The sequence below is a fragment of the Sander lucioperca genome, chromosome 13 (genome assembly GCF_008315115.2).
Source record: "Sander lucioperca isolate FBNREF2018 chromosome 13, SLUC_FBN_1.2, whole genome shotgun sequence".
Taxonomy (NCBI): Eukaryota; Metazoa; Chordata; class Actinopteri; order Perciformes; family Percidae; genus Sander; species Sander lucioperca.
The window spans coordinates 31871596-31897497 of record NC_050185.1 but is presented as its reverse complement, the minus strand read 5'-3'; the positions used below and the strand labels follow the sequence as shown (position 1 = coordinate 31897497).

General features: G+C 39.8%; 1 protein-coding gene across 1 annotated transcript in view; it reads right to left on the bottom strand.

The window, feature by feature from the left end:
• Positions 1-24680, bottom strand: part of tlcd3a (TLC domain containing 3A) — a 36834-nt gene extending 12154 nt beyond the window's left edge. The window contains exons 1-3 of the mRNA XM_031308145.2: positions 24329-24680; positions 12965-13051; positions 6263-6482 (exon numbers count right to left, since the gene is read on the bottom strand). Of these exons, the coding sequence (XP_031164005.1) occupies positions 6263-6482; positions 12965-13051; positions 24329-24450 (429 nt within the window). The 5' untranslated portion in view covers positions 24451-24680. The remainder of the gene's footprint in view (positions 1-6262; positions 6483-12964; positions 13052-24328) is intronic.
• Between the last annotated feature and the right edge of the window lie 1222 nt (positions 24681-25902).

Below are 25902 nucleotides of genomic sequence, written 5' to 3'. Positions count from 1 at the left end.
GTGTAGTTTTGAATGCAGTACTTTTACTAGTAAAGATTAGTATTTTTACCTCAGCAAACAATCTGAATGCACCTGATGAACTCTAAACATGCTATTCTAATGCACCGCTCGCCTCAACTAGTTTGCCTGCAACCACTGAGAACAATAAGTGTATTTGTGGTTGCTAGCGCCTGATGCTTACCATCGGTCCAAGGATTTATTTCAACTTTCTACAACATTAACATTATCCTGTGTGCAAATTAGGATGCATTTACAACATGAGAATCACAGCCATTAGCCATTAGCTAAAAGGTTGACATGACCATGAAATCCATCTCATTGTTGTTGTTGTAAACATAGGGCTTAAATATAATGAGCACAGGTTGTGGTGACCGCCAACTAATTAGAATAGTCCAGACGTACTTCTATGCAATGGCAAACATGGACTAGTCTACCAGAGACGCATTATTTAGAAGAAGAGCAAACGATAATCCTACAGACCCGTAATACAGGCAAAAAGCTACAGTCCCTGCTGCTAAACCCAGAAAGGACAGCTGGCAAAAAAAACTGCAGACGTTGTAAATGATAGATGTAGATTTCTTTTTTTTTTTTTTTTTTTAGGTGGGCCTTTTTTCAGGTTGCTAAAATACATTTAGCAGTACATTGGTCAGCTTCTGTGCCGGTACTCTTGCCTGGGGTCGTGCCAACCACCATCTACTACAGGTAATACACTGACTATAAATAAATACCTCATACAACCCTACTTCAAAAAATCTGAACTATCCCTTTAACAGGCTTGCTGGATAACTCTACCAGCTCATGTGTTACCCAGGCATAAGGCTGATGAGTGAAGGAACAAGACGTGAATCAAAAAGAGGGCTGGTGAGCTTAGAGAAAAGAGATGACGACTGCAGCTGGAGCTGAATAATGAAGGGTAATGTGATCTCATATTGCCACTGCAAACAAAAGGGTCGAGTTTCCACTGCACCTGGCCTGCTAACCTGGGATACCACTAGGAGAGGAGAGTGGTTACATGTTTCTGTAAACTCTATGGCATATAAATACTCTATCGGCCGAGTGAAGACAGTCTGGAAAAAGCTCCGGAATAACCTTAATTCAAGTGTGTATGTAATATATATATATATATATATATATATATATATATATATATATATATATATATATATATATATATATATATACACATATACATATATACATATATACATATACATATACATATATACATATACATATACATATATACATATACATATATATATACATATACATATATATATATACACACACATATATATATATATATACATATACATATATATATATATACATATACATATATATATACATATACATATATATATACACATATACATATATATATATACATATATATATATACATATATACACACACATACACACTTTGTATACGACTACAATACAGTATAAAGTAGCTTCTATTCTGACCAACACTGAAATCATCAGAGTAAGGCATTGCTCAGAAACTGAAGCCCTATTATGAACTTCCTTGCATGCTCTACTGTTCAAACTGTGTTCATGGTGAACTCGGCTTTAACAGTTCAGTGGGTTTCCAATTTGCCGTTCATACCTGCACTAAAAGTCATCATGGTCCACACTACCTCTCCTCCTTTGTTACTTGCTTCCCCCTTGCCCTCGCTTAACTGACTGTATATTCATCTATTCAAATAATCTTTTCCGTTTCTTGTACATTGAGATCTTTGCCTGGCGCCCATTTGTCCTCTCCACTAACACTTGTACCTCAGCAAAAACAACCTGCACTTTTCATTCTCCTTGCATCACTTACAATTCAAGGACGGAAAAGAAAACAATTATCATTTGTTGCTATTTGTTCAAAGAAAGTAATTAATAAGTTCTAGATGACTGTTCTCTTCCCTTTCCTGCCATTTACTACCTTGAAGCCTGAACAATAGTTATTCCTTTGAAGTTATGTTGGACTGTAAATGGACCATGCAGTAAATCAGTGAAGTATTCCGCTCTACATAAATCTAAGAACTTCATGGAGTTTGACCAATACTTCTTCAGTTTTTAAGTACTAGGATTTAGTAAATGTATACTGGCTCATTAGTGTAATCCACCTCTCATGCTTGAAAAGCATACTCCAAAAAGTGAAAAGTCTGCTGTCCTAGGGAGGAGTGAGACACGATTAACTGAGTACCTGATTGTTGGTTTCGGAAAGTTATAGAGGCTGTTGGACGACCCTTCAAAGCACTTTTGTATACAAGCCACAAAGTAATTTCATTAAGTGTTTGCTTCATTGTGTACATTTATTTTAGAAAGGATATTCTATCCAAGCAGAATTTGCAGTTTAGGATACCAACTCACTATTTGTAATGTGCACAGATATGAAAACAGAACATGTAATGCAGAAAACGATGCTGGGGGTGATTTAGAAATGGTGTCATAACGTAGTTGGTCCAGCTGAGTGTGATACTGAACATACAATTCTGTTATACCATTTTATTTTTATTTATTCTTTATTTAAAAAGGTCAGCAATTGACTGATACTGAACATACAGTACTGATGTTAATTTACACATTTATTTATTAATTAATTATTAGCAGCCTTTTGAGTACCTGTCGGCTGCTGTATTGTTAATCTGTGAATTTTTCCCCTCTAAAATCAGTATTGGTCTCAAAAATACCATATTGTTCAGGCTCTAGTTTATTCAAAGAAATATACTCACTTTGTAAACTATGTAGTTTGTTGAGTTTTTTTGTTTAGGCTAAGCAATCACTGCCACTTTAGAACATACGACAGAAAGCAAACGTCATCACTAGCGCTAAATCTGAGTTCAGTAGTAGGTTCATTCGGTTGCTGGTTCAAACTACTTTCGTTCATCTTATTACAATGCAAGGCCTGTACGAGCCAAGGGTTTTAATCTATAAGCTACAAGCGGATTTAAACCATGTGTACTCAATGTTGTGAGGTGATCTGGTTACGTGCAGTAATTCTGCAGGTAGGCACGTGAGTTAATAGATGTGTTGAGAACCAGGTGGATTAGCATGTTTGCACACTAACGTATTTTATATTGGGTATATTTTTACTTACTTTCCAAGTAAGTAAACTTTCCAAAGCATAATTTTTTTTAATCAAACGTATTGCCTCTTCCCTACATTCCAGGCAGCATCTAGGTCCCTTTCTCTCAGTACAGGTTGAAATCTGACTTGCAGAGACTTAAAAAATACTACTGGTAATCAATGACAGTGAGCATCATGTTTATTTAATTGTTGCCACTTAAGTAATCATTAAGAGATAATGCAGCTTAAAGAAAGGATTGATTTGAAAACAATGCACTACATTATAGCCCACACTAATAACGCATTACTGGCAGTGGCCAGTACAAAGAACACATGATTTATCACAAGTGGGAACTCTTTGATATAATGTCAAGAGCACAAGTGTAATCCTTTTTAAGCTCACACATGCACACCTAAATTCAGTAGGACTGATTTTCTTGATCAATAGATTAGTCATTTTAAATGTATATTGCCATGTAAGTTTTTTTTTATTTATTTTTTTACAAACCCTAAAGTGTGCCTTGGATTGCTTTTGAAGGAGACTTGCATTTGAGACCAGATTCTACCCATGCAATGAGCACTTCACAAGATGAATTATTGGTTATTCATTTGGTCTATAAGATATCACAAAAAATGTTTTTCCCAAAGCGCAAATTGACATCAAAATACCTTGTTTAGTTCAAGCAATAGTCATTATCCTAAATATATAATAAGTTAACTATGATGGAAAATTAGCAAAAAAAAAAAAAAAAAAAAAAATCACATTTGATTTCTTAATTTTTAAAAGTTAAACAATTAATCAACTATCAAAGACTGTATCTTTTCTGTTGAGCGACTTTTTTTCCTTCTTTTCTTGTGTAGCCTAAACGGACTTCAAACTGCATTTCGTTGTGCAGCCTTGTGTTGTAGAATGACAATAAATGAAGCTTGATCTTCACTTATCATTTCAGCTCGAAAATATCGCAATTAGGACAAATGTTTCAATTACTATTAAAAGAAGTAGGGCTGTCCCAAACGATTCTTTTTTAAACGATTAATCTAGCAATTATTTTTTCGATTAGTCGACTAATCTGACGATACATTTTTCGATTAATCTGATTCATTTTTCAGTTAGCGATTATTTTCCCATTGCTCAATTATTAACAATTTATACAAAACTAATTTCAACAAGGTTCAAGTCTCTATTTATTAAAATTGTTTACTGTTCAAGTAAAATGAATTTGTAGTGCAACCTGAAGCCAGATGTAGGCTATCAATCCAACAACAAAATAAAGTCACTTTCAGGGGGAATACAAAAATAAAAACTTAAACAGAGAAAGTGCAAAAAAAGTAGCCTGTATTTGCTTTTTTTAACAGTAGTAGGTAAAATAATGAATACGCTCTTGTCCCTTTAATCTTACAGTAAAAAAAGTGCAATTATGACAATATCAAATAATCAAATAAATCCAACATAAGGCAAGTTGCAGAGTGTCTAATATAATAGTATGTAATTTATTGGGTAATAATGATGATGGTAAACCAAAAAAATAACACGTTTGCTGATGCTTATTGTTAAGTCATAGCAGGGAATTAAAACGAATCAACGGACTAACGTACCGTTGGGCTACTAGTGGGAACACATTCCGTGTCACTATGTTGATAATCGCACACGTCTACAGTGCACGTTGTGTCCGGGCCCGGCCCGACACATTAACTGCAATTTTTTAATACGTTATAACTGACGTTGTAAAGGACTCGTGAGATATCTGAAACAATCTGGCCTGGTTGCGCAATTATGGAAGCCAGTGCTACAGATGGGGGAGACACGATTTTAGCACAGTTTACCTCACACTCAAGTCAGTGCAGGACATACACCCAGAGCTACGGGAGAAGCTGGAGAGGCATAGCTTTCTCCCCACCCAATTAGGCTAATAAAGTAATGATTAAAAAAACACAAATACTTGATGAAGGGCCCGGCCCAAGGATAGCGGCGGGACATATCGGCCCGAGCCGGCCCGTGGGTCAAGTTCGGGCTCGGGCAGAGAATCTAAACTCTACTTGGGAGGGAAAGGGACAAAAAGGTGAGCAGAACTTGCGGTGTTTTGCTGCTGTTATCCTGACTCAGGGATGCATTTTACAAAGTCTACAGACTACCACGTTGTTGTTGGCATTAAGAGTAAAATGCTCCCACACTTTAGTATACCGTGTGCGAGCCTTTTTCTGAACGTGTTGTTGAACTGTTGAAGAATGCATACTTGCGCTGTTGCTGGAGGCAGCCGGTTATTTATAGATTTCTACGCGTGACGCGTCAACGCAAATTATTTGTGTCGACGCATTTACGTAATCGATTACGTCGACGAATCGTCCCAGCCCTACAAAGAAGGCTAGTATCTTTTTTGATTTTTTAGAACCTACACCAGTAAAGAGCGTAGTAGTAGCTTTAGACAGCAACATCCAACTCAAATATATTTACGTTACAGTAGCAATGACAACCCAAAAAATGTCACAAACTGGTGTCACTGTCACACATTGAACAAGCCCATGAGATCCATAACAGTTGTAGTAAACAGCCGGTAATCCCGCAGTGCAGATGAAGATCTGAGATGCTAATCGTGTTAGCAACAGCACTACAGGTCAGTGATTCCTACCAGCAGCCACTGCAGCAAACCAGTGCTGCCTAGGGCTGGGTATCGTTCCAAAATTTCCGATACCGCTACCGATACCAACACCGTGACTTTAATACCGGTTCTTTTTTCGATCCCGATTTTATAAATCCATTTTGACATAAATAAATTACAACACATTATGGCAAAAAACGTAGTATTTATTTTTCAGCTTCTACTACTTGAGCCCCGTCTCTGTGTAACGTAGAGTTTTTCCTGAGTGTCTCTACGACGTGTAACGTTAGACAACCAATCACAAACATTATTAGATCTTGGTAGATGCACGCTGCATGCTTATTGGCTCACTGTCACTGATGAGATTTACTCCTTGGGTTTTTTTGGCATTGAATGACGAGGCATTTTTCAATACTATGGAGGAAATTCGGGCGGTGCCTACAAGGTACTGAATTCGGTGCCTAGCCCTAATGCTGCCTGCATTATTTCTTATTTTTATTATTTAAATTCAGTTTTGATCTTAATTATTGGTTTGGACTACTGACAACGAGACCTCATCAACGTTGCCTGATTTTTCTCAGCACCCCTCCCTCCCCTCCTCACCAGTGTGACAGGCAGCAGGACTGTGAGCAGGGCGATGTGATGCAACACCAGCAGGAACTCTCTGCGGATGAAGGAGTTTATGGTCCTCAGTGAATGCTGCTTGTAGTCCTCGTGCCCTTTGACGCGGAAGCGGTGGAAGTGACTTAGGTACATGGCGATGATGTCATAGGTCATGTAGGGCCCACCGTACCAGATGACAAAGTAGGTGGCCAGCCAGTGCCTGAGGAAGAACAAACAAAAACACAGGTAAATACCCTACATCTGTACTCAACATTAGATTCACCGTATTATCATTTGCCATTTCAATTCATGCTTTTGCTTAATTTCTATTCATGTGACAATGATTCTGCCACGTTTGCATTAGCACAGAGATCCGTTGCATTAAAGCAAGCGCTAAGTGGGAGTTACTCCACGAGACAAAATGTGCGCAAGTAGAGGGGGCGGGACATGGATGTACCATAATCGTGTAATGACGCAGCGGAGCAAAATGCAGTGAAATAAAAAGCGTTTTAGAAACAACAAAAATGTGTCAGAATTGTGGAAACCTAGCGATGGTTTCTGTGGTTATAACTTGCATTAAGTTCAGATCTCAGTGAGGTGTGGACAGCATGTGGGCACAATCCGGACAACTTTATGTTTTTACGTTATGTTTTTTATCTTCACATAACATTTGTTATGTCTGCATGAAGACAATATACATACATATACAATAATCTCAATTTTGAGTGGGAAAATTTTGATTGCGATTTTGACCAGAATCGAACAGCCCTACTCAACATTTATCAGTCAGCAGGCCAAATAGGCCATCTCACAGTCGATGAGTTAAAACGATGGTTCGGAGTAATTTCACCCTAGGCAGCTTTGCATCTTGACCTCGAGCCAAACAACCCATCATAAGCTTTTTTCCCTTGTTATAACGCTGGTCGAGTTAGCGTTATCAGCTGGTTAGCTTAGTGCAGGCGCTAATGGATCCACATTTGTATCTCGTAAGTTACCCCACTAATAATGCCCGGAATGATACCAAACTTCTACAGTAGTACAAATAGTTTATGTACTTATAAAACGAGGCATTAGAAAGTTTGTAACTACACCAGAAGTATATTTAAAGTAACACTTGCCTGATGGAAACTCCTCTTGGCTGCTATCGCGCGAGATCCCGCACAGAGCACATCTATTGCTTTTAAACCGCAGCCGGGATATATACAACTGTGTGACATCTTGTCCTATCGCCTCACGCTGCAGTAGCTGCTTCTGCTGTTCACTCGCTTCTTGATTCTTTACCAGTAGTCTCTTCCGGGAATAGATGTTGTCCTCTGTGCGTGATCTCACGCGGTAGCAGCCAAGAGGAGTTTCCATCAGGCAAGTGTTATTTAAATATACTTCTGGTGTAGTGACAAACTTTCTAATGCCTCGTTTTATAAGTAAAGAAACTATTTGTACTACTGTAGAAGTTTGGTATCATTCCGGGCATTATTAGTGGGGTAATTTACGAGATACAAACGTGGATCCATTAGCGCCTGCACTAAGCTAACCAGCTGATAATGCTAACTTGACCAACGTTATAACAAGGGAAAAAAGCTTTTGGGGGGTTGTTTGACTCGAGGTCAAGGTGCAAAGCAGCCTACGGTGAAATTACTCCGAACCATCACTTTAACGATGAAGTAGTATTAGAGTAGATGGTACACTGAATGACCTGTAGTTTCAGTCAAAGTGAAAACACACAGAAACTAATTTAACCTATATGCCTTGCCTCTCTCACATAAGCATGCGAAGGCTTTAAGGCAGGCTTATGTAAGTGCTGTATAAGAAACAACTTGGATGGCTGCAGCACCCTAATGAGCACCGATTACCGTGATGGTTAATTATGTGGACAGCACGGAGTAAAGCTGCAGGACACAGCTGACCTACTGACCACTGACTGGGCTGACCAGTGCATAGCAACACACATCCTATACACTGATCAGACTACTGCTTTAAGGTAAATGTAGTCCAGAGGATCCATTGACCCAAGCACGAATAAAGCTAAAAGGTAAAGCTACCTGTTTTTTGGCTACGTCCAGCATCTTTGCACCCTTACAGCATGTGTCATTTTAGTACTGTAAAACATACGTATGTAGAGCAGTTATATTTCTGCAGGTTTTTTTAGGTTGCACTATTTAAGGGATGGTTCCAGTTTTTTACAACTTTTTGGTCTTGCTTTTGTAGCTTTAGGCATAATTTTCATTGGTTTAAAATTATATTGTACTCACCAAATTCAATTGCTAATATCTGGAAACATAGCGACAACAACAAATACAAAGCCAATGGGCAAGAAACACAAGCACTCAGACGATCAGACAGGTTTTAAGCAAACCAACAGTTTAGCTATATAATATATACCACTCTATTTGGAGGTAAAACTAAAAGTGATTGCTGGGGTTCGACCGAATAATAAAGCAAGCCAATGCATTGGGCAATATTAGCTTATAATAGATATATCGAGATCAACCTACAGTATATGTCGGCTGTAGTATTAGACATGCCAAAAAATACTGTATGTTTGAAGTGGTATAAAAAAAACTACAAAGCTAAATTTTCAACAGTAAATGTCCTGCTTAGTACATACAGTGGGTACGGAAAGTATTCAGACCCCTTTTTAAATTTTTCACTCTTTGTTTCATTGCAGCCATTTGCTAAAATCAAAAAAGTTAATTTTATTTCTCATTAATGTACACTCAGCACCCCATCTTGACAGAAAAAAACAGAAAAGTAGAAATTTTTGCAAATTTATTAAAAAAGAAAAACTGAAATATCACATGGTCATAAGTATTCAGACCCTTTGCTGTGACACTCATATTTAACTCACATGCTGTCCATTTCTTCTGATCCTCCTTGAGATGGTTCTACTCCTTCATTGGAGTCCTGCTGTGTTTAATTAAACTGATTGGACTTGATTAGGAAAGGCACACACCTGTCTATAGAAGACCTTACAGCTCACAGTGCATGTCAGAGCAAATGAGAATCATGAGGTCGAAGGAACTGCCCAAGGAGCTCAGAGACAGAATTGTGGCAAGGCACAGATCTGGCCAAGGTTACAAAAGAATTTATGCAGCACTCAAGGTTCCTAAGAGCACAGTGGCCTCCATAATCCTTAAATGGAAGAAGTTTGGGACGACCAGAACTCTTCCTAGACCTGGCCGTCCAGCCAAACTGAGCAATCGTTGGAGAAGAGCCTTGGTGAGAGAGGTAAAGAAGAACCCAAAGATCACTGTGGCTGAGCTCCAGAGATGCAGTAGGGAGATGGGAGAAAGTTCTACAAAGTCAACTATCACTGCAGCCCTCCACCAGTCGGAGCTTTATGGCAGAGTGGCCCGACGGAAGCCTCTCCTCAGTGCAAGACATATGAAAGCCTGCATAGAGTTTGCCAAAAAAACACATGAAGGACTCCCAGACTATGAGAAATAAGATTCTCTGGTCTGATGAGACCAAGATTGAACTTTTTGGCGTTAATTCTCGGTATGTGTGGGGAAAACCAGGCACTGCTCATCACCTGCCCAATACAATCCCAACAGTGAAACATGGTGGTGGCAGCATCATGCTATGGGGGTGTTTTTCAGCTGCAGGGACAGGACAACTTGTTGCAATTGAAGGAAAGATGAATGCGGCCAAGTACAGAGATATCCTGGAAGAAAACCTCATCCAGAGTGCTCAGGACCTCAGACTGGGCCGAAGGTTCACCTTCCAACAAGACAATGACCCTAAGCACAGAGCTAAAATAACAAAGGAACAACTCTGTGACCATTCTTGACTGGCCCAGCCAGAGCCCTGACCTAAACCCAATTGAGCATCTCTGGAGAGACCTGAAAATGGCTGTCCACCAATGTTCACCATCCAACCTGACGGAACTGGAGAGGATCTGCAAGGAAGAATGGCAGAGGATCCCCAAATCCAGGTGTGAAAAACTTGTTGCATCATTCCCAAGACGACTCATGGCTGTACTAGCTCAAAAGGGTGCTTCTACTCAATACTGAGCAAAGGGTCTGAATACTTATGACCATGTGATATTTCAGTTTTTCTTTTTTAATAAATTTGCAAAAATTTCTACATTTCTGTTTTTTTGTCAAGATGGGGTGCTGAGTTTACATTAATGAGAAATAAAATTAACTTTTTTGATTTTAGCAAATGGCTGCAATGAAACAAAGAGTGAAAAATGTAAAAAGGGGTCTGAGGGGTCTGAATACTTTCCGTACCGACTGTACTTAGTCACAATAAATGAAATGAAATTTAAAAACTTTTTATGTAAAATATGAATATAGGCCAAAAACTCTCAACCATCGATGTCAGTAACAACCTAAAAAAAAAAAATGGGTTCCAGTGAGTGCACCCAAAATGTTGACAATCCCATACTGTCTACTGAAAGTACGATGGGTCAAATTTCAACCAAGAAGTTGGTCTGTAAATTTTTGTTTAAAATTTGTCTTGGGTTTCTTGTCCCATCGTTGTTGTGATGTTGCCGCTTTCCCAGATCGCAGTATTCCCTAAAGCGTATAATGTTATTAACTGATAGGAATGATGGCCAAAACTAGGCAAACAAAAAGAATTTTCCCTTAAAAGGATTATACCAACTTTCTGTGACACCGGGTATTGGTCAGTTCAGCTGTTTCATGATGAGAACACGGATACCTAAATCATCCTTGTGTGAGGATGAGGTATAATATGCTAACACACTCAACATATGGACATGGAGCCTACTCTAGCACAGCTGTATAAAATACAGTTTCCTCAGTACTGGAGTTTTTTTTCACACAAAAAAGCCCTTGTAAAAGTTACAGCAACTGAGGTAATGAAGGCTAAATAATGTGACAGATTGTGATGGAGTATTCATGGGTCTGACTCTGGAGCATGTGTCTCATAAGCTCCAGGCTGTGTGCACGTCACAGGACAGCAGAACTGAGCAGTGTTGTGGAGGAATTAAGCCCCGTGGGTGAAGGGGAGGGGCGGAGGAGATTAGCAGCTTGAAACTGGGCCTGCCGGGGTCTGGCCGCTGACTCAATAGGATTAATACGCTAGCATTAGCTTAGCGCCACACTTCCCTAAACTGCACGGGAAGGCTAATGCTATGCTAACACTAACTTGCTGCCAGGTAGCTAATTGTTTTTAGAGACAAACAGAAAGATGCCTTTTTATTAAACCCAGACTGACATGACATAATTGGTTAAGCATAGAGGAAACAATGTGCTGCACCTTCTCAATAGACATCAACCCAGTCTCATGGGCTAAGGCCTGTGATGTATCTATGACATGAAGCAGTACAGCCATATCTGAAGATCGCCAAGCTGTGATGTAGCAAACCCTCTAGTACAGACATAGCTAGGCAGTACAACTGGTTTTTCTTCAAGGATATTTAGGGCAGGCTAAACCCTGGACTATCCGGGCATAGGTACAGTGGTAACCCTTGTTTCCACCCTAGTGCAGCCATTATACTGTAGAGACGAGGCTGCTAGAAGCACTGCTACAAATATACAAGAAAACTGGTGCATGTGAGCTTTTTTTTATTCAAATTCACACCAGAAAATGCAGTAGCATAAAGTAACAAACCTATGAAAAGTTGGTGTGCGGGACCTTGTGAATGTCACCATCGTTAAGTGGTTCTCTAAGGGCCCTGACACACCAACCAGACGGGCCGACCGTCGGCAGAAAAGCCAGTCGGACTGATCAATTGGGTCCCGAGGTCCAAAAAAATGCCTCAGAACACACTGAGGCGACGCCGACTTGAGCGTACGCTCTGCGCGTGCGCGAAACGTAATACGTCTCCATAGCAGCAGGCGGCGCTGCTCTGTATTGTTTCCATTAACAGTCTGATTATTTCCCAGAAAATGAAAACCGGCAGCCGATTGGACGAACACGTCACGTGGTTCTTTTTTCTCCGGAAATTCACAGCCAGACTGTCATGGCGGCTTGTTCAGAATACGATCTCATATTGTACTAAAATAGTTCACCGAAACGTGTTTCTGAAAACATTTTAAGCGAGAAATAGGCCATGCAGTTGCTGAATCTGTCTTCATTTCAGATTGACAAAGGTCAGTTTTAAAGATTTTCGTCAGATTTTGAGAGGCTCATCCGCTCCCCATTTCCGGGTGAGTCCCGACTGCCCTGTCTCCCGACTGAACATGTCGGGTCGGCCCAAATGAATGTCGACGGCTCCTCGGACGGCCGACGGCACAGGACACACAGAACAGACTCGAGTCACGGACCTCGCCAGACGGCCCGACACCCGATTATCGGGCTGGTGTGTCTTCTCTCTAAGAGGAAAAAGCCAGCAGATATATAGATATATAAAAATATATCATGCTTAGTCCATATGACACTGAACTGTGATGAAGCCAGGACAGAAGACACAGTACAATGCTAACAGTACATTTACACATAGGCAGGCTGTTTCTTGACGTGTGTGTGTGTGTGTGTGCGCGCGTGTGTGTGTGTGTGTGTGTGTGTGTGTGTGTGTGTGTGTGTGTGTGTGTTAAGTGCGTAATTTACAGATTTAGATTGGTTTATTCTCGGACTTTGCCGCAATTCTGGAGCACAGCAAAGTAATTCATTTTCAGTCAAGTCCCGAACTCTTGTGAAAGCTTTATCACAGAAAATTGGTAAATCACTGACCGTGACAATCAACCACTAGTAACCATATATTTCATGAAGGAGACTCATGACATGAAGTCTAACCTGCCGTTAACGACGTTGTCCCGGCATGATGCCACAACGATGGCTCCTGCCGTGGTTGCCATGACGGCATGGATGGAGGACACCAGTCTAAGAAAGAGACAAATAAAAGGATTGAGAGAGAAAGGTTACATAAAGTGAGCTAATACATATACACATACTCATGAATCCCACTCTGGGCCGCTACAGCATCTAATTTAACATTAGGGTATTTTGGTCTTGTGTTTTTAGCCAAGGCAATGTGGGTCTGTTGGTCCAGTGTTAGCATGCTGCTAACACACTTAACTAAGATCGTGAAAATTAGAGCTGCAACGATTAATCGATTAATGGATTAGTTGTCAACTTTTAAATTAATCGCCGACTAATTTGATAATCGATTAGTCGGTTTGAGTAATTTTTTTAAGACAAAAGTAAAAAAAAAAATTGATTCCAGCTTCTTAAATGTGAATTGAGTCAAACTTTCGTTTAAAAGCATATTTAGGACGGAAGCGCCACTTTTATGATGTACCGTATTTTAGTTTTTCGGTCAAATGGCCTTTTGAATGGGAGTGCTAGGGGCACTTTTATGCTAGCCTCAAAATAGCTATTTTTAAAACACTAAGAAGGCTCGACACAACATGAAACTTTGCTCCAAGTATCACCAGGGTCTCTACACATGAACTACACCAGTGCACAAGGGATATACTAAATCTGTGGCTACTTGTTTTGATATCAGCTCGTTTTGACTGCCGAGGTGGTAGCGGCCAGAAACAACAAGCAAAGTTTCATGTTGTGTCGAGCCTTCTTAGTGTTTTAAAAATAGCTATATTGAGGCTAGCATAAAAGTGCCCCTAGGACTCCCATTCAAAAGGCCATTTGACCGAAAAACAAAATACGGTAAATCTTAAAAGTGGCGCTTCCGTCCTAAATATGCCTTTAAACGAAAGTTTGACTCGGATACATTCACAAAAAGAACCTAGGTTGCATTTTGGCGAGAGTTACGCTTTAACATGCCTGCTAAACATCAACATGTTAGCATTGTCTTTTTGAGCATGTTAGCATGCTGACATTAGCATGTAGCTCAAAGCACCACTGTGCCTAAGTACAGCCTCACAAAACCAATGTCCAATGACGTCAAATCTGATTTGTTAGCCTATTGATAGCTCTACGGCCTGGGTAAAACCTGATAAATCTAGGTCAAGTTTGGAAAAAAAGTCTCCCTTCAGGTGAACAACTCAAGCAGTCAGACCTACAAGTTCAGTGTACCATCATGGGATTAGCAATGCTTGGCCTCGACTTTCCTCGTCTATAAACAGACCTATGACATAGGAGAACTTGGTACATCTCTATTTGAAGTGTCACTGTGCGAGGTGGCCAAAGGCACACACAACATTCACTGGCATATATATATACACATTACTACTAGTAGTATAATATCCTAAGAGTACACTCACAAGTCATGAACCTATGAGATTTGTTAAATAGTAACTTACAGTCAGTCAGAAAGATGCTGTCCCCCTCCCGTAACGGTTCAACAGAGTTCATTTCTGTCCATTTTAAACAGGACGTTGGATTATATCACCAATTTGTTCAAACTATGAATGGCCGCTTTTGCTCAGACAAGCTCTCTCCCTGGCTCTTCTCCAACTTGGCAGCACTGACAGTAAGCTGCTTTAAAATCAGAAAACATGCAATTTATTCCCCAACACTCACTGCAGCCATAATAGACAGTCACCCCTTTAACAAACTACTGTGTTGAAATGTTTCAGCTTTTCACTGCACCGTGTGGGTCTGCCACATCACCACCTTCAATGGAGACAAACGCAGGTTACCTTGTGAAATTGCATCTAGTGCGACAATTACTGTACTTAGCCCTTGATCGTTATAGATGAGAGGTTTTAGTGGGCCACAAAGAAAAATCATTTTGAATTTAAACATGTTCTTATGGTTTGTAGGCCTTGTTTAGGATTAATACTATATTACGACATTGCTAAACAGATTGGAGCTAAGGACAATCAATTTACTTTACCACCAGATATGAATCATATTTGCATAAACATTTCTATAAGACTGTACTCCTGGAGCTACATAATTAGAAAAAGGATTATGGAAGGAATCATGGAGTTTAAAGGTCTATATTGAGTCAAAAATATAATCATTTACTAAGATCCTGCCCTGCTAGCAAGTGGATGTCAGCCAGCAGCTTGTTGATTAGATATCACAAAAAAAAAGTTAGATATTAACTGTCCTTAGTGAATTGTTCCTAATATGACCGCTGACCTTTCTCTACATTCATTAGGTCATAATGTGCCTTGTCCCTGGCATGGTATCTCAAAAACAAATGACTGAATTTCCTAGAATTTTCGTACACGAGAAGTATGTCCAGAATGGCCAGTTCATCAGAATCAGTATTTAAGCTTTAATGGCCAAGTAAGTGTGTACGTCTGTGTGCTTCTTGTTGGGCTCAAAGTACATACACATGTTATCCCCATGTATGCTCCCCAGAGGATGAATAAAGTAACAAACAGATTGTGCTCAATGACTAAGCACAATCATGTTCAAAGGGTCCCTTTTGGACTTTACTGGCCACATGGTCTTACTTATAAGGGCCGCCCTAAGGACAAATGTTACATTTCTAGCTCCTCTACTATACGGATGTGAAAATGTTGGTCCAAAGCAGACATAGCATGAATTATTTTTCAAAAATAAAATATACCTGATCCAAAAGGGGCCGTAAGGGAGTCAGACACTATCTGAATAGACCCAGATAATTAGACCTGAGCCAAAATACCCAAACAGACTAGGTAGACAGAACACCAACACTGGCAGCAGCACGATGCTCCATCAATTAACAAGCATATGAAGTCAAAAAGAGTAGAGCAGCACGTGTCATTTTCCCTGCACATCACAGTATAAACCATGTGATCAGAGCTGGTAGTAAATCCCCATGGATCCACTCGGGTATTGGATATATTGTCACAAAGTCAATTACCCAAGCCAATACAACTGGGACCCTACCCACATCTAATTAGAGTGAATATCATTTGGACATAGCCCGACTCAGGTCCCTGGTAAGGTCTCAGTTAGTAGGAACTGAGAGGACCTGTGAATTTTAGCGCTAGAAAAGCTTTAGACCTTTAGTCCTGCTGTAAATAATGACCAGTTTTACAAGGCCAATAAAGGCAGCTTTCTTTCTCTTTTTTAACGAGTAAATCGTGTGTTGCAAACGGCAAGATTGAGAAACAAAGAGTGTATTTGTGCGTGTTCCTGCTGGAACCTGCTGTCACCTCGTACCAATCTCCATGGGAATGTGGCCATGATACCGGCAAGGCAACAAAGGCCACGTGACCAGCAACTACAAAACTACAGGCCTGAGCTGGAAAAGACTAACTGGCCTCTCTCTCTCTCCCTCTCTCTCCCCCCATCCCCTACAAATTCTACCCCCAGAAAACACACACACACACACACACACACACACACACACACACACACACACACACACACACACCCTCGCTGACTTCTAGGGCTGTATGGTCGCATACTCTATCACAAGACCCAGATTTTACACAGGCCATTCATTGTGTGACCGCCAATAACCCTCTCTCTCTCTCTCTCTCTCTCTCTCTCTCTGCTGATGAAAGGTTGAGGTTAGTGGGGTGAGTAGCGTGCGGAGGGGAAAAAGGAAAGAATGCTTTGCTGCCTTGTTCGGCAATGTTGTCTTTTCTTTCCTGCTGTGTCAGGTCGGTGAACAACCTTGGGTACCCTTTCACTGCAACCACGTCTTCCTACTGACTGTTCCGTTATATACATGGACGACTTGCGCTTTCATGTTCTGTCACACGCACAGTGTCTGACAGTCAGGAGTGGTGTTTTTTTGCTCCTCCAGTAAATGAGCTACTTAATCTGTAGTTGCATTGCCACTGCAGCAGAGCGAAAGAAAAAGTGACAGCAGAGGCAAAAAAAAAGTAAAAAGGGGGTTAAGTGCATTTCATGGCAAGAAGGAATTCTCTCTCCCCGCCCTATCACGACCACGCAAATCATACAAATGGATGCAGCTACATCACTAACTGCATTGTTCCTTAACCACTTTGGTAGTAGTGAATAAACACTTATCCAATAAGACATCTTGAAACGTTTGCTAGTCGATTTGTTGTTTAAATACCAGCTGATACCTCCCGAATATGACACCCTTCTGAATTTTTATATTATTTTGAATTTAAACTGACAAAACAAGCTATTTGGGCTCTAGGAATTCCCATTGGTCACCATTTACTGTCCTTTTAGGGACTACAATTAATCGAAATTGATGGATCAAAACAAATTAGTTGCAGGCCTAAAGGTGAGTGAACTATGGCCTCTAGTCAGTGGTATATATACTGTATATTGGTTTAAAGTAAAGATTTTCAGAGCTGTTGATTCAACTGTGTTGTCATTTTTAAGAATTTTAAGATTCTGGTGTCATTGTACTGGACTCCACCATATTGTCCAGTGTACCTAATACTTTATCTACCGCATTTTTTATTCATGGGGTTCACATATATTTATTTAAAGATATGACATCTAAATTCCTGAGATCAACTGTCAATCAAGTAATGTGGTCAGTAGTAGAACATCTTTTTGTCAGTTCAGACACGATGGTTATCAGTGCTGACACTCATTACCCACTTCTCTCTTTTCCAAAGACACTGGCCACATATAGGGAAGTTCTCTCTGTGTGGCAGACATACAAAGTACATCTTAGGTAATGATAGTCTGGAGATGGTCACGAGATGATTAGGGCTGAAACTATTAAGTCAATTACTCAAAAATGAATAATTAACTATTTTGATGTTGGATTAATCATTTCATTTAATATCAATTGTAATGTCAAGTGTTACCTCATTCCTTCTTAATAGTGCTATTTTTTTTTTATATCTGATAGTAAATTGAATATCTTTGAGTTTTGGACCCTTGGTCGCACAGAAAAAGCACTTTGAAGAAGTGACCTTTTTTTTTTTGTGACCAAATGCTTAACTGAAACTAGAATGGCACTCAGAGCGCAGACATCTGCCAAGGCCATGCCCTGTCTCGCAATGTTAACAAAAGTGAAAAATAATTTGTATCAGCCCTGTGATTCGATTCAGATTAATAGGTAATGCAAATGATTGATAGCTGCAGCCCTACAGATAATAAACCCTAACACCATTGTCTTTCCTTCACGCCAAGGCTTATATATTTTTGTCCCACGGAAAGTGGTAAGAATAGCAAAGTTGTCTCCATATTTTGTATCCTTTTAACAATTTTGTTTTTAGCATTAGTCTCACAGTTCAGCACACCTTTTAGCAATATAAAACCAGTTTTTTTTGCTGCCTCTCAACAACTGTTGTTGGATGGATTATCTTTTCTTGTGGCGACCGAGGATTATTCTTACTTCTTATTCAACAGTCTCTTGTTTTGAACTAATGGTTATACTGCAAACCCTTTTCTCTCATTTAAAAGTTACAGCACTGGCACAGCCCTATGACACTGCAAATCAGCACAGCCTTAGTCATCTTGAGGAATAGAATGACAAATAAGGTTTGAATCAGCCATAGAAAACATCACTTCACCGACACATCATGACTGTAAAAAGTAAATGCAGCCCCTTCTCTGGGTGCCCCAAATTAAAGCCCCACTCCGCCAAATTTTATTGCTGCCCTCTCTTAGTCAATTAAATGGCCATTTTGGTCTTAGTGGACTAAGAATTCTTTAGTCGGTCATTTTTTTAATGCTCTTTCATACTGTATGACAAACAAATTGTTTAGCAGAAAGCCTGCGTTACAAACTGGAGATGTGGAGTTTAAAAGACATGGTCACAGTAACAGTCTTTCTGTTTATATATTCTGTTATGTTTTGCACATTCAGGAAGTGCCATGTGCTCAGTGCTGTAGTTGTATGTATCCAGTGTATTTAGTATTAGAGCATCGCAGAATGTTTTGTTTTTGAAGCTTGAAAAGCTATGAATTAAATATCCTATATGGCTTTAACGGAAAAATGCATTTGACGCGTCGTGATGCATCGAAATATCGAATCAAAAACATGATAATCATTATCGAATCGGGAGATCAGTGAAGATTCACACTAGGGATGTCCCGATCAGGTTTTTTTGCCCTCGAGTCCGAGTCATTTGATTTTGAGTATCTACCGATACCGAGTCCCGATCCGATACTTCTATAATATATAAAAAAAGAATTAAGAAGAGCGAAAAAACAGATCCAGGATGTTCCTTATTTTTTTTCACCTTATTTTAACATTCAACAACTCTGTTAACTAACAGAGCACTTCTGTTACATATCTCACAGTTTGCTATGGCAATGTTGTTGTCATCAACTTTATAATACCTCCAGACCGCAGACATACTCGCGCTTTCCGCTTCAAGCTGCTTCCGTGTTCTACTTTGCCGGCACTTAACCAATAGCGTCTCTGCAACAAAGTGATGTCATGCCGCACGCGTTGCTGTTTCTGTGTGGAGTCAAAAGGGTCTAACTCTGTGCCACCGCATAACTATAGATGTGTTAAAAAATAATGAGAATATATATACATATATATCCGAGTCCTCATCGGGAGGTAACGTCCGATTCCGATCGAGTCTGAAACCACGTGATCAGGCACGATTTCCGATCACGTGATCGGATCTGGACATCCCTAATTCACACCTCTATCGCTTACCACACAGAGTTACATGAGGGATGCTTGATTTTGACCATTCCTTTTTCAATCTGTCTCTCACAAGTCCTCCAGCATTATTAAAGTGTTACATCAATATCCCTTTAACTCACAAACAAATATTATGTGCTTTCACTTCTGAGCTAAGTGACTGGTCTCATACTAAAACATAGTGATTAAATGGACACCTCACAGTTAGGCTATGCAAATGTTTTTGCGACCTCACTAACTACAGTAACATAATGTATTACTTCAAACACTATACATTATATTACAGACATTAGCCCCAAGTTAACAGAGATGGGCTGCCTGTTAATGGTTCAATACATGTATTTAATAATTGGAGGGAAAGCAAAACTAATCATCAGCCAATCAGGGATTTGAGTTATTAATATAATATTTGAATGGGCACAAATATCTATTTAACAAAATGAGATTCACACAAGGCAGTAGAGGAATGATTAAATCTGTATGTTAACCGATGCTTTTTTGTAAGAAAAGAAGAAGAAAAAAAATCGCCGTCAACAACTACACTTAATTTCTTCTGTGATGAAACCTTATCAGACCAAAAGGGACACAGTCTGCTAGTAAATAAAAAGGGGACAGGATAGAAATAGCCTTAGAGCCTTTTTCCAGTCTGATGTTTGAGGCTATAGTCGTCCAGACCTGAAGGGTACAAGTGACTGAACCTTTTCTCAAGATCAGTATCATGCCCCCTTCCCATTCTTCACCCCGGGCTTGAAGACCAAAACAATGACGGAGCCTATAGACATAAGAGTTGGAGTGTGTGTGTGGGGGGGGGGGGGGGTAATTGCCCAAACCACACCCCATGTTCAATCCATATGTGCCTGCCTCCACCCTTAACTTCACTTCCTTTTAATACTGATGGAAAGTGGAAACCCACATCCACTAATGCCTTTTAGTGAACGTGAAACCTGGGGAATTTCCAAAGACACTAGCACGATCCAAGCTTGGGACCTGTGTGGCAGACTAGGCACAGCAGACTTTAGAGACCGGTTAAGTTGTGAACAAACAGTGCAATATCCCCTGAGGCGTGGCTGCTTGTAGGAACATTTTCCGTTAGATGAACATTAGTAAATGAGTTGAAGCGTTATTCAGGAGTAGGGTTCAGTGTTTTCCAGTGCATAGCTAACTCAGCAGTCGACCCTGACCAGGGCTCAGAGGAGGATTAGCAAGAGTGACAGCGTACAAATGAGCGATGAACTGAGCTGTGCACATGTGAGCAAGTCACACTGACCCGCACACACACTTACACAAACTATATCAATTATTACTACTTTGCAATACCCATGAGATGGTAAAGTTACTGAAGAGGCTGCAGATGTAATGACTTTGTTTGTTGACAGAATTTCTAATAATAGATGGATCAAGCTCAGGTTTGTTCACAAGTGACAAAAACGTCACTTCCTATGTGGAGTAGTTACAAGGCCTCTGCTGGATACAAGGTTTTAATGATGTCCCAGACTACCTATTGCTATGTAAACCATCATGAAAACATGCATGTTAGTAGAACCTTTGAATACTCATAGGTAACGTTACATGTTTTTCTAATGCCAGGATCAGAATACTGTTTTTCACAACAGTCACTATGTCAAACTAGACAGACACTGTGCCATACATTCTTGCTGTGTTTTGGATGGAAGAGTGGCAACACTACAAGCATGACACCGACCAGCCCCCAGACCAATTATCGCGTGCTGTCGTCAAGATCACGCGCAAGTTCGTAGGTCGACGCTTTGTAGCTTCTGAAAAACCACAAAAATATTTTAAACTGACCGTTGTCGATCTGAAATAAAGACAGATTCAGCGACCGCATAGCTTATTTCTCGCATGAAATGTTTTCAGAAACACATTTCGGTGAACTATTTTCGTAAAATAATAGACTGTTTTCCAAACAAGCCAGGAGCCCCACGTGAAGCGTTCGTCCAATCAGGTGCAGCCATCGTGGTTGTAGGAGGGTGAAGCCTGTTTTCTTTGCTAGTCAGTGGTCGGAGAAGAGAAACTGATAACTTCTAGTGGCGAGCCCACTAGCGTACAATGCTGGGAAAAAGAGGGGCGATCGCTGTCGTGAAAGAAGCCTATATGGGCACTGTGTGTATCTTTCCTCTGTCTCGGAGCCCCAACCGGACAGCATCAGCCGCGTCTCTCCTTCTTTTTGCCATGTTTACATACGGTATGTGTGCCAGAGAGCACTCTCTCTTTCTATTGGTCAATGAACACGTCGTAGCATATATCGCACTAGGCGGAAAAAGACAAAAATTTCTGACGTGCTAGACTTTCTGTGTCGTGGCCGTCAAGCGTCCCAGACGTTAGATCGCTGATCTTTGATTATCTCACACTACAAGAGGTAAAGACGCACATTCGTTGATCCAGACCCTCATAATCGGGCACGACTCTGAACGTTTGTCTGCGAAATGTCTGTCTGGTCAAAATCGGGCTGAATTTTTGTAGTCTGACCCTGGCATAAGACACAGACTAATTTTATACACGCACGTATGAAATGTCTAATAGCATTTATATCAAGGATCAGTGTGCACTTATGCTTTAGGTATCTTTCAGTGTTCTATGGTATGACTAATGTTACATGGAGAGATACAGGCAAAAACATATTTTTCAATTTTGAGGTCTTGGGCTTTGTTGCCTCCATAAAATGTCTTCTTTCAGATTAGGGGAAAAAAACATCCAAAATATACATTTAGGTATTTATTTTTACCACACTTTGTCTATTTGCGCTTATAGATTTTCCCTAAATTCACCAAAAGTTAGCATTAGATCATGCCTCATTTGCATATTTAAACATAATATTTTTTTAGAAAACTTGTAATACAACAAATATTGTCAGGGTGCGAACTACGGGGGAGCTTAATATGACATGGGCTCCCCTGAAAACATGATTTGCAAAATTTGGGGTCTCTAAAAGTATATTAACAGTGTGTCATTTTGACTTGCAATTTCAGTTTTGTGTAATGTGATCATCGTAGATTATTATGCGTAAAATTGCAAAAATATCATTAATTCATGCATGACAGCGATTTAAGCCTAATTCACTTCAATTTTGAGCAAAGTCACACTTGGCCATTGGCTGCATCCTTTGGTGTTCTTGTTGTTTATTTTCAGGCTGGTGTCAATTCCCTGTGCAACTCCCAATACACTTTTGTTTGCACAGTAAAGTTGAAGCTCAAACGGAACATGTTGGAAACCGTTTCCCCTGCAGGGAGATCACAAACTAAAACTTAAGCGTTGCTCCTCCAAAAGGCCTCAGGCAATAATGTAACTACAGTCTGCACACACTGGACACACAGCACTTTGTTCAAATGCTAACACGCTGCTGGCAAAACGGATGGAAGCTTGGGGTGCGTCGCTCAGGCCTAATTGAACAGAGGAATTATGGTATTCTTCGGTAGCCTGAGTAACTTCAACCGTTGTTCATGTGAAATCTCAAAGACGCTCCGTTTATAGACAATTTGTAGGTGGCTGTTTGACCTATCAATTCCTGTCGATAAAGTATAATAGGGTAAATCCTGTATAGTGGCACTTGTAGCTGTTATGTATCTTTGTAAGTCATTGTAAGAGCACAACCCCCCCTTTCTCCCTGGTGAAAAAAAAAAGTGGGCTCCCCCAAAGGCCATGGTATAGTTTGAACACTTTTTCACACATTGTGTTAATGATAGCCTAAGTAATCAACTGGGATTTCATGGTGATATCTGGTTGTTATGTTTTACCCTTTACACCTGTAGTGTCTTGCAAAATGTATGGAATTTAACAATACATATATTTAAAAGCCTTTAAAATTAGTTTTTCTCATACTCTCCACTTCCGTAGCCCCGACATACACCATACTTTGCAGTTTCATTCCTATCTATATTCTGAAGGTTTTTACATAGGGGTTTGTTCATCATTCATTGCCTGATTCATGTTAGATCTTATACCTAAAACGTGGCAAAAATGGATTTTGTTATGGCTGTTGACAGTATTTTCTGATTCATGTAGCTAGTGATAAAAAGATATCCGAAATCCCCTCTGTAAAATATTTCATCAAAATGAATCAATTTTGAACCTGGCTTTACCCAATGTTCGGATTTCTGTTCTGGAAATGTATGTGCAAATTAGCGCATATTTAATAAGATAACGCCTTATTTGCATATTTAAACATAACATTTATAATAAAAAAAAAAAAAAAAAAAAAAAACTTGTAGTACAAGAAAATATTGTCTTAAGTAATCAACTGGGGAAGTTGCATGGTGATATCATAGGCATAGTTAAAATATTTTACCTATTCACCTGTAGTGTTTCCCCCTTAACGTTATATTGCTACAGGGACCCATAGTTTTGCTGTGATATTTGCAAATCATCCTTGTAAAGAATTTGGGGATTACTGTGCCCATTTTTGCACCAAAGCAATAATGATAAATGCAAATTAAAATAGGATAATATCAACTATACGAAATAAATATACTGGTAATTCAATATAGATAACAGAATTAACGTTAACGTTACATACAAAATAAAATAACAAATTAACGTTAGCTAGCTAACGTTAACTGAATTGGGGGAGGGGGGGGGGGGGGGAACGTTACTAGCTAGAAGCCACCAAACAAGGTCAAATGCTATACATTAGCTTAGTGTTAGGTGATATTTTGTCAGGGTATGGTGAATAAAAAGGGATTAATTTAGCTAGTTTACCTCTCGCTGACCAGCACCACGTCGGCATCGTTCCAGTGTTTGAACACACAAGGCAGGATTCTCCTGAATGCGAAAAAGAGACCGGGGAAAACTACGGCGCCACAAGCTAAAACTTGCAACATCCTGCCTTTATTTTCCTCTAAACCTGCCTGGAGACCTGACTCTCTCCCCTCCGCGGAGTTTCACCCGTTTATACGCGGCGATGAGGCATTTTAATGCGGCCGGGGGTCGCTGTTTTTTCACCGGGAACAGTCCACCATCTACACTCGCACACACACTCTGCTGAGGATCAGCAGCAGCACCACTGTCGCGCTAAAGGCAAGAAAACAAACGGAACTTTCTAGGGAGACTGTCAAAATAAAAGTCTTGACCCGGCACCGGAATAAAGGTGGTACTTCCGATGAGAGGATTCACAAGGCGGTATAATCATATTACCAGAGCCAGAGACGTAATAGAGAATGTTTGATATTACACAAGTATTCGCTTTTATTTTGAAGGTCAGCTCCAATTATCCTACTGACAGATGCACAACTGAATCTGAATATAAACATAAACAGTTTTGCAATTATGTTTTTTTGATGGTGTCTTTCTAACAGTAATGGAAGAAATATGCAGATACTTTACCTAAATAAAATAAGCAATGTCCAAACACCTGCATTCAAAACTTTATGTAAATCTGCATTAATACATGTTTTGGCAATTTGGGGGCAGTGCAGCATGTAAACACAATATTAACATATAATCACGTTATAATGGCTAATGTGTCAGTTAATAGTTGCCTGTTTACACATCCAGTAGACATTAGTGATTAGTTATTTAGAGCCTCCCTTTAGCTCTGGTTTGGTCCCATACAGTCTATGTTTGGTCCCCACCAGCACCTCCATGTTATATATCTGCCCACTACTGCTGGAGACAAATCTTATGAGAGAGGTAAAACTGAACCAAACAGTGAATGTGCTGTAAAACCAAAACAATCAGCTGAAAGACGCTAAATGTGCCATAGCTAAAAAGCTAAAAAAAAAAAAAAAAAATCCACAATTGAATCAACACCTCTGACAGTCTCTGTATCTGCAGTCTATCCATGCTAAACTACTATCAGCCCTCAGATGCTGCAATCAGCTCAAGTAAACGCTCCCTTTAAATTCAATTGACCCAGCTTTGTTGGCCTTGTTGGGGAGTGTCTGATGGATGTGTGTTAATGAGAGAGTCTGGCATCAACATTCACAATGATCAAGTAAGCTTCCATATTGTAGCTGGGATACACTAATATGTTACCAACCAACAACTGCTCTCTGATTATTGGATTCAAATCTGTGTGAGTCAGGTCACTGATCACAGAAAAATAAAGTTTATTGTATGTTTGTTTGTCTTAGTTTTGTGAAAATAAGATATTTTGTGAACTGAAAAAAGTTGATCCATAATTTGACAGTATTATTATTTTTTTGCATGATGTAAACGTAGTTATCTGAATGCAAATCTTAGAAGCTTTTTCCAATCATAACCATAAATGCACAGAGCCCACACCTATGTGTCTGTTTTCTTTGCCAGACACATTTGTAAATTTACACCCAAAC